This window comes from Myotis myotis, unplaced genomic scaffold, assembly GCF_014108235.1.
Source record: "Myotis myotis isolate mMyoMyo1 unplaced genomic scaffold, mMyoMyo1.p scaffold_m19_p_1, whole genome shotgun sequence".
Lineage (NCBI taxonomy): Eukaryota > Metazoa > Chordata > Mammalia > Chiroptera > Vespertilionidae > Myotis > Myotis myotis.
Genome location: NW_023416313.1, coordinates 199,624,111 through 199,637,712, shown reverse-complemented (window position 1 = coordinate 199,637,712; position 13,602 = coordinate 199,624,111). Strand labels below are relative to the sequence as shown.

Here is a 13,602-nt window from a genome sequence, read left to right as displayed (position 1 = left end):
ATTTTCTGCATCATCTCTGCTGTGATGTTTTTGTTTTCGCAATTGTTGTCTAATCAGGCACTGATTTGGCATTAACTTGCAAATGCTGGGTCTCCTGTGCCTGAGGAAAAAGAATAGTCACTGGTCAAACCTCACCTGATTCCTGGAAAACCCAAATCAGCAGCCAGGTTTGAAGAGAGGCTGAGAACAAACTGCCATGCATCCCTGCGTCCCAAGACCAGACTCTCAGAACTGAGGGAGAACAGCAGTTTTAATTTACACATCCACTCACTCCCCACTCATTACTGTGTACCTACCATGCCCTGGGCACTGTACTGGCTGATGTGGACCATGCAGCGAGCAACCTAAGGGAGTATAGAAAAGTGCAGTCCAATCCAGTCCAGCCTTGATTCGAGGTAAAGGGGGGAAGTATGGGATACCCAGGGAACCCCTAGGAAGGCCCCTCCCCCAGTGGCTAGAGATGGAGACAGGGAATCTCAGGGAAGCTTGAGATTGTTGTTCTTGCCCATGAATTACATTCATTTGTCCAACTTTCAACTTCATGCCCAACAGGACTCCTCTGTCTGCAAAGTTAACAAGCCTGATGTGCACCTATCTTGAACACATGCCCACTTTGGGAGTCCTGGGGCCCTGGGCTGGAGTCATGGCCTACCCAGAGAGGCTCTTTTTCCTCATACAGAGCTACACTCTTCATTCATTCACTCACTCACTCATTCATTCATTCATTCATTCATTCACAAATACCTGTTGGCCACATCCTCTGTGCCAAGCTCTGGGGCTCCATCTGCAAACAAGACAAATACCTACTCAGAGTCTGGACATTCCTTTGGGCACCATGCCCCCTTTTCTTTATGCCAGCCCATTCACAAATGTCGCCTCCTCCAAATCTCACAACATCCCTAAGGAGTGGGTAGTATTATCCCTGTTTTACCGGCGAGGGGCCTGAGGTCCAGAGAGGTAAAGTAACTTGACACACGTCGCCCAGCTGGTAAGAGAAACATCCAGGCTTCCGCTCCAGGTTTGGCTCCACTAAGCACCTCAGGTCCCTCAGGCTGACAAAGCCACAGGGGCAGGCAGGCCTGCCAAAGGGGAGTCCACCCGAACAAGCACAAAACTAGCATATGAGGAGAAATGATGCTGAACAGAGAACCTGAAGGCCAGGGAGACGTTTGGGAGAGCAGGTTCCTGGCTGGGACGTGGGAGAAACCAAGCATGGCAGCCCAGCAGCCTCGGCCTGTGGGCGGGACCGTGCAGGGGTGTCACCCTCCCGAGCTCCGGAAGAGACACCTGGCGCCAGGCAGCTCACCTGTCGCTGTCCTGTTCGCATCCTGACTTCTGGCTCTGGGACTGTCAGCCTATTTCTCCTGTGGCAGAGCCAACCTGGTCCACTCTGCCTCAGGTTTCTGAGAATCGCTTGTAGGCAGTTAGACAGACATGAGCAGAGCAAGAACAAGGACGGGCCAGGCACAGAAGGTCACCAGGGCGGGAAGCCCCAGGTGCCCGGCAAGGGGCAATCAATTGTAGGTGGGGCCTCGCCCCAGGGTGACGTTTCCTCCCCTAGCATATCATTGGTCCTGCAGACCTTTCTCTCCTGGAGATAACATCCAGGCCTCAGTTGTATTTTGGCTCCAGGCCCAGATTAGCAGCAAAACCTGCCAGCTGCATTGAATAATGACCGTGCAGGCCAATCAGTGGAGACCACTACCCTGAATACACACCTGGAAAACTGCTGAATATTTTATGGAGATCTTTCCCTGGGACCCTAAAATCTCCATCTTTAAAACCCTTAGGACTGAGGCCCCTGGTTGTTCTCTCTCCAGGGAGTCTTATCCTCCCCCCATCCTCGTCCCTCTCTCCTCTTCCCCCTCCCTCTCCTCTTCCCCCTCCCTCTCCTCTTCCCCCTCCCTCTCCTCTTCCCCCTCCCTCTCCTCTTCCCCCTCCCTCTCCTCTTCCCGTCCCCGCCCTAGGCACTTTACCATTACCTTCCTCACTCTAAACTCCAAAGGCCCTTCTTTTACCTCCATAATTTGTTTCCTAAGCCCATTTCTTCTAGGAATTACTTTTTCTACCTCTGTGATTTACCAAATAAATGATTCTTACAGTTTAGGTCTTGGCTCTGAATTCTTCCCTAGACAGAAACCTAGTACTGAGGCTTGTGAACCCAGGTTTGGACTGACCCCCACTGGTCAGACACATGGTGCTGTTACTACAACAAAAGGATGTGTAGGGGTGCCGGGGGACAAGCCTCGGGCTCCCGAGTGAGAAGGAGGGCTTTGCCTGGGACCCCATTTCCTTAAGTGCAAGATGGGAAAATAATACAAGTGTCAGAGTTGGAATGAGGATCCTGGGCCAGAATTCATGATTTTACATCCAGTTTCTACCCCTTACTAGCCTGGTAATCTTGGGCAGGTGTGTAAACCTCTCTGGGTTTTAATTCCCTAGTTTGTAAATGGGTGACAATGAAAATACCTACCTGGTAGAGTTGTAAGGATTGAAGAAGCTAACAGGTGGGCAAACTTTTGACTCGAGGGCCGCAATGGGTTCTTAAACTGGACCGGAGGGCCGGAACAAAAGCATGGAAGGAGTGTTTGTGTGAACTAATATAAATTCAAAGTAAACATCATTACATAAAAGGGTACGGTCTTTTTTTGTTTGTTTGTTTTATTCATTTCAAAAGGGCCGGATCTGGCCCGCGGCTGAGCTAGAATGTGTGCACCTCAGTCACTGGCGGGGAAGTGATAGGGCTGGCTGTGAGTGTCCTCGGTTGGATGACCTATAGAAGAGGCTTAGCCACATAACCCTTGGGAATGTGTGCCCATGCCGAGCGCTGCGAGGCGCCGCACTGATCCCTTGAGTAATGACTCTTCTGGGGCGGAAGCTTTTCTATAATGAAGTCAGCCGAATGTGGCTGGTGTTGGGAAGAAACTCATCAATCACACAAAGCAAGGTTGGCACGTGGCATCTGGCCCAGCCTCATGCGCACTGTCCTCCTCCCTGGAAATCCATCACAGCCCAGAGCATGGAGGCAGCCTGGCTAGCAGAGGCATGGCCTGCAGCACACAGTGTCTGCTCTGAGCCCTCTGTGCCAGGGGTGACCCATGCCCTCCTGTCAGGGGACCAGGACTCATCTCAGTCACCAAACCTGTGGTTCTCAAACCAGTGTGTGCCAGAATCCCCCAGGGGACTCTTCAAACTCGGATGGCTGAGTCCCACTCCCCGAGTTTCTGATTCAATTGGTCTGGGTGGGGCCCAAGAGTTTGCATTTCTACTAAGTTCCCAGGTGATACTGCTGGTCTGTGGGACCACAGTTCGAGAACCACTGGCCTATACTTCCATGGGACTGAGCATAAACCTTGCTATTTGTCCTTGGGCAAGTTTCTTCTCCTTCATTAAGTGGGCATACCAGACCCTACCTCGGGGGAGGCGTTAGAGACTGAATGAGAGAATGCACATGGTACCAAGTTCTGGGTGCCCAGGAAATGCTCAATCCGTGTCAGCCCTTAGCATCCCCAATCATGGTTGTTGAGGGCTTAGAGAAAAGTGGAATTGTGAAGATACCAAGCTTTTAAGAAGTGAAAGAGCCCAGCCAGTGTGGTTCAATGGTTGAGCATCAACTTAGAAATCAGGAGGTTACGGTTGGGGTTGGATTCCCAGTCAGGACACATGCCCAGGTTGTGGGCTTGATCCCCAGTAGGGGGCGTGCAGGAGGCGGCTGATCAATGATTCTCCCTCATCATTGATGTTTCTATCTCTCCCTCTCCCTTCCCCCCTCCCTTTCTCTCTAATATCAATTTTTTTAAAATTTTAAAAAAAGAAGTGAGAGAAAAAAAATGAACAAATATAAACTAAGTGCTTTCTGAATGTAATGCACTAATTGCTAAGTGCTTTATCACACACACACACACACACACACACACACACACATACACCCCCCCCAAATCCCAGCTAGAATCTTTTATTTCGTTCATTCGGCAAGCCAACAATTACTGGAAGTCTGAGAACCACGCTCTGTGCTGTGGCTGTGGAAAGTATAGGGTGTCCCAAAATTCACGCAAGATTTGAATTTTGCGTGAGCATTAACAACAACAACAACAAAAAATAAAAGCCTAATTTTAATTGAGTAGGATCAAAACCCACGAGAATGTTGTAAACATCTTGACCACGCCCTTACTTTGCCTCGTGGAATCTGGCTATAAAATAAAGACATGGCTTGTAGTCCGTGGCGCTGTCGCTAGCTCTCCACCAGAGAGGACAGCTTCCCACCCAGACACAGCTTTTTTCTCTTGCCTGTCTTTTCTCCATCCTTCACCGCCTCCTCTCAGGGTCACTGAACCTGAGCTGGCGTGGCACCTAAGGCACCCTGGGGCTGAGTATGCCATGGCCGTGCTCCTCATCTCCCGCCGGCCATGGGTTTGACATGCTTGAGCTAGAGGGTCTAGGCCAGTCATGGCGAACCTTTTGAGCTCCGCGTGTCAGCATTTTGGAAAACCCTAACTTAACTTTGGTGTCATGTCACATATAGAAATTTTTTGATATTTGCAACCATAGTAAAACAAAGACTTATATATATTTTTTTAAATATATCTTTATTGATTTCAGAGAGGAAGGGAGAAGGAGAGATAGAAACATCAATGATGAGAGAGAATCATTGATTGGTTGCCTCCTGCACGCCCCCCACCGGGGAACGAGCCCGCAACCCAGGCATGTGCCCTCGGCCGAAATCGAACCCGGGACCCTTCAGTCCGCAGGCTGACGCTCTATCCACTGAGCCAAGCTGGCTAGGGCTGACTTATATTTTTGATATTTATTTTATATATTTAAATGCCATTTAACAAAGAAAAATCAACCAAAAAAATGAGTTCGTGTGTCACCTCTGACACGCGTGTCATAGGTTCGCCATCACTGCCCTAGAGCCTCCCGGTTCTGCCTCAAGGTCTTTGCTAAGAGCCTGGCAGTGAAGACCTCTTAAGATGAGAGAAGCTGCCTGGGTCCCCTCCCTTCTGGAGGAAACTAACTCAGAACATCTTAGGGGACACAGAAATACCAGATGCTGAGAATATAGTCGGGAACGAAGCTGTGGACGTTATGAAGTCCAGCCTTTCCCTTCCAGGTTTCCTGTTCGCCTGGTGGGAGAGGACCACACCCCATTCAGTGCTGGAAGACAATCCACAGGCCTGCCAATGGGGAGCCTGAGGGGCCAGAGAAGAGTCTTTGTGAAAACAGCCAAGTCTCAGAGGCCCAGGGATGGAGGGAGCACTCCCTGCTGGACAAACCGGAGGCTGGCCTCAGAGTGTCCCTCCCGCCCTCCCCACCCCAGGTGCTCTGGGAGGCTTGCTCTTCTATCCTGTCGGGTTCTGCTAGGCCTGTTGTTACTGGCCAGCCAGGGGGCGTTTGCTGAGTCCTCCGGGAGCTGGCTAAAGGCTAATAGCCTTCGTTTGCAGGAAAAAGAAGGGGAGCGGGTGGGAGAGAAAATGGGCCTTAGAGAGGTGCGTTTGGAGAAGGCAAGAGCATGCCTCTGGCAAAGCAGGACCAGAGCCCTGCACGGTGGGAGTGAAATAGACGGAAGTGGAAAGTTGGCCCAGCCTGGCTGGGAGGGAGGCCCACGAAGGCGGTGGGCAGCAGGCTGTGCTCCTTGAAAGGATGGACGATGGACAGACTGCAGCCAGAGTCCTGCAGTAAATTGCCACCTTTGCCCGGCTGAGCCCAAGCTGCGCTCTGGAGCCATGCTGTGTGCATGGACTTGGCACCAGCCAGCGCTCTGCTCCAGGCCCTCAGGCCTGGGGGTCATCAGTTCTGGGGAACCCAGATGAGCAGCCCTGAGCCAAGGTGGGGACAGGGACGAAAATGGCTGCATCCAGGAGAGGGTGAGTCTCCCACTACAGTTCACACGTGCACCCAAGTGTTTATTTCTACCTGGGTAAGTTCAGCTTCTGATCACACAAATGGCAGGGCTTTCTATTGGTTTCCATGGAAACATTAGGCAGAGCATCTGCTGCCTGATCAAACAAGGCTAGGCTGGTAGGAGTCTTTCCGCAATTATTTTACTGTTTCTACCCAGGAAATGGTCCCACCTGCCTTCTTACCACTGCCTTCTTGTGTGGCGGGGGCGAAGGGCAGTTCAGAGGGGCCGGGGCTGGCGCTCAGGGAAGGAAAGGGCTGGCAAAAGGCAGCATTTGGAGAAGCCCCTTGGGTTCCCATTCAAAGCCCCAAGCAGTGTCTCTCAGTGAGGTCCCAGGAGCCTGGGCTCTGGTCCCAGCTTGCCCCACCAGCAGGGCCACCTGCTGGCTCCCCCCAGAACAGCCTGTCATCCAGGAGGCCCTGGGGTATGGCGGGCAGGTAGGCCGAGGAGCAAGCTCTCAGGTGCAGGAGGGGGTGAGCCTTGAATAGAGGCCCCAGCTTCACTCCGAGGCAGGGGAGGGTGGCGCGGAGGGGCTGGACTCTGGAGTCAGAAAGGCGCTGGTGCACGTGTCGGTGTGAGAAGTGGTTTTATTCCAGGCGTGTGTTTCATAAAGACGAGGTCCTCAAGGACAGTGAGTGGCACATGCTTTGGTCAAGAAGAGGAAAAGCAAAAACAGAACAGGGCTGAGGCCCACAGATGGTGGCTGACAAGTGCTGAGCCTGGGCTGGCAGGGAAAGAGGGGCCTTTCTGAGCCGCTCTGAGCTGCAGTCCTCTTACATCCAAGAGAAGCCCCCACTCCCCGGCCCCAGAGGTCCACACTGCCCGCCAGGGTGAGCACGCACCACGGAGATGGTGGTGGCTGAAACACCACAGCAGAGGATGGGAGAGGCGCGACCCCCACGCTGTGACCACGGGGTGCACGCTGGGGCACAGGAACACTGCCGAGTGGATGCCAGTGAGAGCCAGGAGGTGAGGAAACCATTGAGAGCCCTCCGGGTGGGTCCTGCCCCAAGGGCTGCATGGAGGGAGTAGGCGACAGCAGCTCAGGCGCACCAGGGAGAGAGATGGGCATGGCAGCTGAGGCGCATGGCAGCTCCAGTCCAGAGCCCTTTAGGGGTCAAGGGCCTCTGTAAGAAGCTGGGGAAGCCCATGGACGCGCTCCTCGGGAAACTGCGTCTATGCACACACATGCACGATTTGGGGGACAATTTCAGGAGATTCCTAGGCCCTCTGGAACCCATGAGCTCCCAAGACTGGCCTCAGGCTGGTTTGCTTTGGGAGGGGGACACCAGGGTCCTGGCACCACCAGTCTTTTGTCCAAGATCACACTGCCTGAGCTGGTGAGGTGGGAGAAGAGGAGCACGGGGAATAACAGAAGTGGTTCTGAGACCAGCCCAGGGGGTGGGGGCAAGGCCCAGTGGCTGTGAGAAATACCGGGGACCTCGCTACACAATTGGGAGTCACCAGCCAGCCTTCCGCCCACTGCAGTGACTGACCTTCTGGGGCCTCCCTCCTGAAGTGCGTGTGGGGGCGAGGGGAGCATGAGGCTGGGCCTGGATGACTGGATGACTTTCTCCCTAATGACGTAGGGAGCGCCGATGCTCCAGACGGAGGTCCTGTTCTTACGGGCCCGCCAATCCATCATGCTCTGTTTACAAAGGCAACGGCTTTGGAGAAGGCAGCGTCACTGCGAACGCGGACGGGGCAGCTCAGTGGTGCATGGCAGGGTGGCTGCCTGTCCTTACGGGGTCATCGTGGTGGGCCCAGACGAGGGGCACAGGGCGCCAGCAGGTCAGTAAGGCCCAGAGGGCGACGTCTCGTCCTGACACATGACCAAACAGAAGTGGGATCTGTGTAATACAGTGTCCCAAGGCTGCCCCTGAAGATTGCCCGGCAGCCTCTTCCTAAGAAGTGGGGATGGGAGCACAGGACAGAGGCGGGCACAGTGCCCGGGGGCTGGTGCGGCCTGGGAGGTTGGGTGCCCGGAAGAGACCCACTCTTTGGGTGCTGTGCCGCTTTCCTGTCCACGTCCTTCCGCAAATCACCCATCCTCTGCTCCCGCCCCACCCTCCCACACCCAGCCCAGCACCTGCCTGGGACAGGCCACTGAGCTACGCACTTCCCCCTGGTTCCCCACCCACACTGCAGGCTGCCCACTCCTCCCAGCCTCAGTTTCTCATCCATGCCACCTACATCCTCTCCCATGATCCCACAAACAGGGCCTGTGACAGTGGGGACCCTAGGCGGGCTTCTGTCCTTGATCTACCCAGACAACGACGGGAGGGCACCCAACCCACTGCCCAGGCCCCCAGGAAGGAGTAGGGAGGGGACAAAGATGTGAAGGCACCTGCCCAGTCTCTACCCAGCATCCTGGCCTTCTTCTCTCCCGGGGTGAGGGCAGGTCGGCAGCCTGGGCATCGAGGCCCGCCCCCTGCCCGCCCTGTGCAAGCCCTGGAGAATGGTGTCTCATGGCAGGGGTGTTTGCTGATGGTTCCGGCAGAAATGTGAGGAGATGGGAACGGCCCGCTTTACACTCCCCCACCCTAACCCCTTCCAGTCCCAAAGTCTCATGCAGAAGGTACAGGAGGCCCCGGGCTGCCGTCATGTGTGCGGCTGCGGCAACAGCTGCCACTGCTGGGCGGGGGCGTCAGCCTGGCACTTGCTGGTCACCAGCTGGGTGGGCTGGGCCTCCAGGCAGAGGCCGCTGACCGAATGCTGGATGAAAGAGGCTTTTCTCCTCCATCTCTGGGGGGAGAAGCAGGGAAGGCAGAGAAGGAGAAAACAGTGATTAACAGTGAGAACAGTGCTCACACCTTCATTGCACATGCATGTAAAGGCCCTGCATGTGCCCAGGACACCCCTGCTCCCTGTTTAAACAGCCCGTGTGTCCCTTTCATAAGGGGCCCCCTCCGCACACAAGCTTTGAGCCGAGCCTCCCAATGCACGCTTGTTCTGTAGTTTGGCACGAAGTCAGTGTCTGGATCAGAGGCCCATGGGCTGAATCTAACCCAGAGATGTATTTTGTTTGGCCTGCACAGCGTTAATTTAAAAGTTGGCTTAGTTGCCACAGAAGAATCTGCCTTTCCAGCTTCCCTTCATGGCTGCCTGGGGCTGAGAGAGCTGCTCGGCTGTAACTGGACCGTGACCTCAGTTCACCTGAGCCCCGCCCCGGCTTCCCCACTGCTCCCTGGGGACACTTGAGCTGGAGTTCCTGGACCAGGTGAATCTTTGACTCCTTCGGATGAGATTTCTTTTTCCTGCAGCTCTAAGCTTCGCCTTGGCCTATGACTGTGCAGCCGGGACCTACACCCCATTCGTGGGAACTGGCCGCCATCTCCGCAGAGAGGAAGAGTGAGGCCAGCGGGATGGAGGGGGCCCCTGAGTCCCCACAAGAATCATGAAGGACCTCCGGGGTCAGTGCCTTCCCCTCCTGAGGCCTCCTCTTCCCCAGGCTTGACAAGGGGAAGGAGAGCTGTTCCCGTAGAACATTTTGGAAGTGCCTGGATGGAGGACGAAGTGTGGCTGGCAGGACAAGTTGGAAGTCACTCTGCCTCTGTGTCCCCAGTCAGCCAGCAGTCAAGAAATACTTACTGAGCATCGACTATGCACTGGGCTAGGACTGTGGGCGAGGCATCACACTTACCCGGGTTTCAGTCCGAGCTCCACCCCATCCCAGCTGTGTGAGCTAACACTGATCTCTCCAATTTAGGGAGCCTCGGTCTTGTCCCCTAAAAATGGGTAGTGCTAGAGCCTTCGTCGGGGGTTGCTGGGAGGATTAGATGGGATGATCCATGTAGAACTCCTAGCAGAGCTCTCAGTAAAAGCGAACCTTTATTTTGGCTGTGGGGTTGTCAGAGGCCAGGGACAGTGCTGCCAGAGTCTGCCCTCATTCAGCTCCCAGCGGGCAGGGCAGACAGTTAACAAATATTTGCCTGAAGAACTTCCTCATGAGTAAGATCATGGACTTGACTCGGATAATGACTGAGGCCTGCACAGGTCCTCATTCCGGAGGGTTTATTGGAGTCTTTATGTCTCAGCCTGGGGCTCCCCTGCAAGGGGCTGCAACCCCCACTGCCTGTCCCCCTGCACATGCTGGCCACCCTGAGCCCAGGGACGAGGAGGCTTACCTGTTTGCCTTCTCTCGGGTTGCACGTCTGTAGTCCGACCGGGGACCCAGGGGAGATGGAGGCGGAGGTGGAGGTGGCGGTCAGGCACTTCCCCTGCTGCTGGATGAGGTGGTCACTGAACAGCCATGCCTGCAAGACAGGGACCAGGAAGGCTGAGCAACAGCACAGCGATGGAGCCCTAGCTGGTTTGGCTCGGTGGGGATAGAGCATCGGCCTGTGGACTGAAGGGTCCCGGGTTCAATTCTGGTCAAGGACACATGCCTCTCCCTCGCCCTTCCTCTCCAAAATCAATAAAAAATATATATATTTTAAAAAGTCCAGCGATGGATGCGCAGGTTGGTTATGTGATATAGCAAATATACTGTATATTGTGGTAGAGTTTTCTAATAGGGGTGGATGTATGGGTATTCACTGTACAATTCTCTTAACTTTTCTATATGTTTGAAATTTTTCATAATAAAATATGAGGGGAGCCTGGCTGGAGATGGCCAGAGGGCCATGGAAAACAACAGGGCATGGGACCGGGGCAGCCATGACGGGGGCTCCGTGACCTGCTCTGGTTTTGACACGTGTCCTGGATGCCCTGCTCCCGCCATAAAAGCTGACCACAGCTGCGTCCCAGGAGAGAACTGGGCGCTGTTTGGGCAGCATTTCTCCCTCTGTAAGGGTACAGTGGGCGGGGCACAGAGGGCAACTGTGTCACAGGCTGGAAAGGAGAGGCGAACGTGGCAGGAGCAGACAGACGCAAGGAGCAGAGTGGGAGGACGGCTGGCAGGGTCCCTGGGAAAGTGGGTTTGTGGAGGGTGTAGGCAGAGAGGATGAGCATGAGCGGAGGAAACCCCCTCCCCCCACTCCGGGTCCTAAGCAACTTACCTGGGGTGCTGGCGGGTTCTTGGCAGACCCCCTGCAGGTCCCCACTCCAAGCAGGAAGTTACCAGCTGTGTCCTGGCCCTGGGATTCCAGGCAATTAACTCTTTGCTTAATGATGCTGGGGAGCACTTCCTTCACTGGGACCCTGAGAAAAGGCAGGGCCAGGCTTGTTTCCTGCCCTCCTCAGGGCTTACCCACGCTTGCCCAGAGGGCAGCCCCTGAGCTCCTGGGGCATGGAGGTGTCAGGGGAGAGGGGCACTGGGCAGGGGGACAGACCAAGCTGGCAAGGAGGGGAGAAGGGGGAGAAGGGAGCAGGGATTCCTCGGGGAAGACAGGCCTGGGCCCCATTGGGTTCTGGGTAGCGCCAGGAGCCCAGGGACTGCCTGGAGGCTAGATCTGGGAGGACCCTGGGGAGAGAGCTTAGGCCAGAAACCCAGGACTCCCCAGTCCAGAAAGAGGAGAACCCGGGGAGGGGCGGGGACTGAATGAGGGCTCAGTAAGCAATCTCAGAACAACAGGGAAGGGGCACTTTAAAGAGGCCAATCCTATATAATAAAATCCTATGAACACTGACTACCAGGGGGCAGATGTTCAATGCAGGAGCTTCCCCCTGGTGGTCAGTGCCAGGTTCAAGGCTGGCGAGCACAGTGGCAGTGGCTGGAGCCTCTTTTGCCTCCATAGCAGCGCTAAGGACCCCTCAGGGGATGTCCGCCTGCAAGAGGGTGCAGGCCGGGCTGAGGGACACCGCCACCGCCCCCCCAGTGCACGAATGCTGTGCACCAGGCCTCTAGTGTAAAATAAACAAATATGAAAATGTGTTCAATCTCACTAACCAACCTTAAAGAAGTACAGACTGGACAGCACTGTTTGATGACCACATCAGTATGTACATGTTGTGTATTTATATACATATAAAATGTAGTATATACATATGTAATAATACATGTAAATATATATATACTTAATATCAATGCCCAGTGTTGGCCCTAGCTGTGGGATTGGATCATTGCATACTCTACCGGCGAAAGCACAAACTAGCCTAACTGTTCTGGAAGGCAATGTGTTATTACTGTTATGTATCAAAGGCCTTACAAAAGTGCACACCTTTGTCCTGGCCGGTTCTTCAGTGGTTAGAGCATCAGCCTGTGGACTGAAGGGTCTCAGGTTCGATTACGGTCAAGGGCACGTACTTTGATTGCAGGCTTGGTCCCTGGTGCCAGTTGGGGCATGTGTGGGAGGCAACCAATCAATGCGTCTCTCTCATATCGATGTTTCTCTCTGTCTCTCCCCCTCCCTTCCAATCTCTCTAAAATAAAAATAAAAAAATCAATGGAAAAGCAATCCTCTGGTGAGGATTAACAACAAAAATGTGCACACCTTTGACCTCATCATCCCCACTTCAGGAAACTGAATATCCTATGGCAATAATCGTAGATATGTGCAGAGATTTAGTTTAAAAGACATTCATCAGTGCTCGCTTCAGCAGCACATATACTAAAACTGGGACGATATTCATCAGAGTGGCTGAGTGCATGAAAACGTTGAAAACCCGCAGATATCCAACAATAGAGGGTGGGCAAAGAAAACTGATTCATCTGCAAGATGGAAAACCCTTTAGCTATTAAAAATGACTGTGAAGGAATATCTGCTAATGTGGGCAACTGTTAAGTAATACAGGCATTTCAAAATACTATATCATTAAAACACTTTATATGCACAGCAAAAACATGCATACAGACACACACACACACACACACACTGACATGAGACACAGCATCTTACCCTGTGGGCAGTAAACCTAAGAAGGTGCCGGCCCAGCAGAAGCAGGTTTGTATATGTGGGTTTAAGAGGTTATACAGTATCTTGGATTGTGGACCCATGGGGGGTGATGGGGAACCAGGGGGGCTTAGAGTCTGGCCATGTGCCTAACCTTATCTGCCTCCTGTCACCTTGGTCAGGAAGAGAGCTTGGGCAGGGACAGGGGGACAGCAGAGCACTCTGGCATTCTTCGATGCAGACATCCTCCTATAGGGTCTTGGCCAAACCAGGTCTCCTTTCCTCAGCGTTCCTCTCCCGCACCCCTGGCAGCTGTGTGGGCAGCTACTAGAATCCGCTTTGGAAGGAAGTTGGTATCCTTTGGGCCAACTGATCTCCTTTCTAAGCCCTGGCCTCTCCCCTGAGAACTGGGACATGAGCAGTGGACTGGGGAGAACTCATCTGGATATGAATGAGGTGTGTGTTTTCTACCTTAACAGCAATAAATCATTTTTTACTTTCACGCAGTGACAGAACAAACAGAGGCTGACTTATGCTCCTCATTTAACACAGCTGGTTTCATCCACTGGCTTGCCTTGGGATCGATCCGTCCAGGTTTCTGACAGCTATAAAACACTTCTTCCTCTTGGTCCTTGGGGGATGACGTGGGACACTCTGTGGGGACTGGGGTGTGGACTGGAAGGACACCTTCGATCCCCCCTCTCCCAACTCCTCCCCAGGCTCCCCAGCTCCCACCAAGGCCTGGAGTCCATGGCTCCATCACATGCGGTGTGAACGCCGACAGAATGTAAAGAAATGGCTTTTCCCTCAGAAATGACACGTCTGAATGAAACCATCCCCTCAAAAGCGGTCACTTGAGGAAGTTGTTTATTATTACTTTTACAAATGCATGTTCTTCCCTTCACAGCTATCAACCAGGGAGCCTGGCGT

At 53.7% G+C, this 13,602-nt stretch overlaps 1 protein-coding gene and 1 pseudogene across 2 annotated transcripts in view; one reads left to right on the top strand and one right to left on the bottom strand.

The window, feature by feature from the left end:
- The window catches only part of LOC118657210, a 52,667-nt pseudogene that overhangs the window by 2,221 nt on the left and 36,844 nt on the right, over positions 1–13,602 (top strand).
- GALNT16 (polypeptide N-acetylgalactosaminyltransferase 16) overlaps positions 6,469–13,602 on the bottom strand; it is an 84,789-nt gene continuing 77,655 nt past the window's right edge. For both annotated transcript variants that reach the window (XM_036311110.1, XM_036311111.1), the window contains 3 exons: positions 10,900–11,041; positions 10,027–10,155; positions 6,469–8,644 (listed from right to left, as the gene is read on the bottom strand). In XM_036311110.1, coding sequence (XP_036167003.1) covers positions 8,501–8,644; positions 10,027–10,155; positions 10,900–11,041 — 415 coding nt within the window. In that variant the 3' untranslated portion in view covers positions 6,469–8,500. The remainder of the gene's footprint in view (positions 8,645–10,026; positions 10,156–10,899; positions 11,042–13,602) is intronic.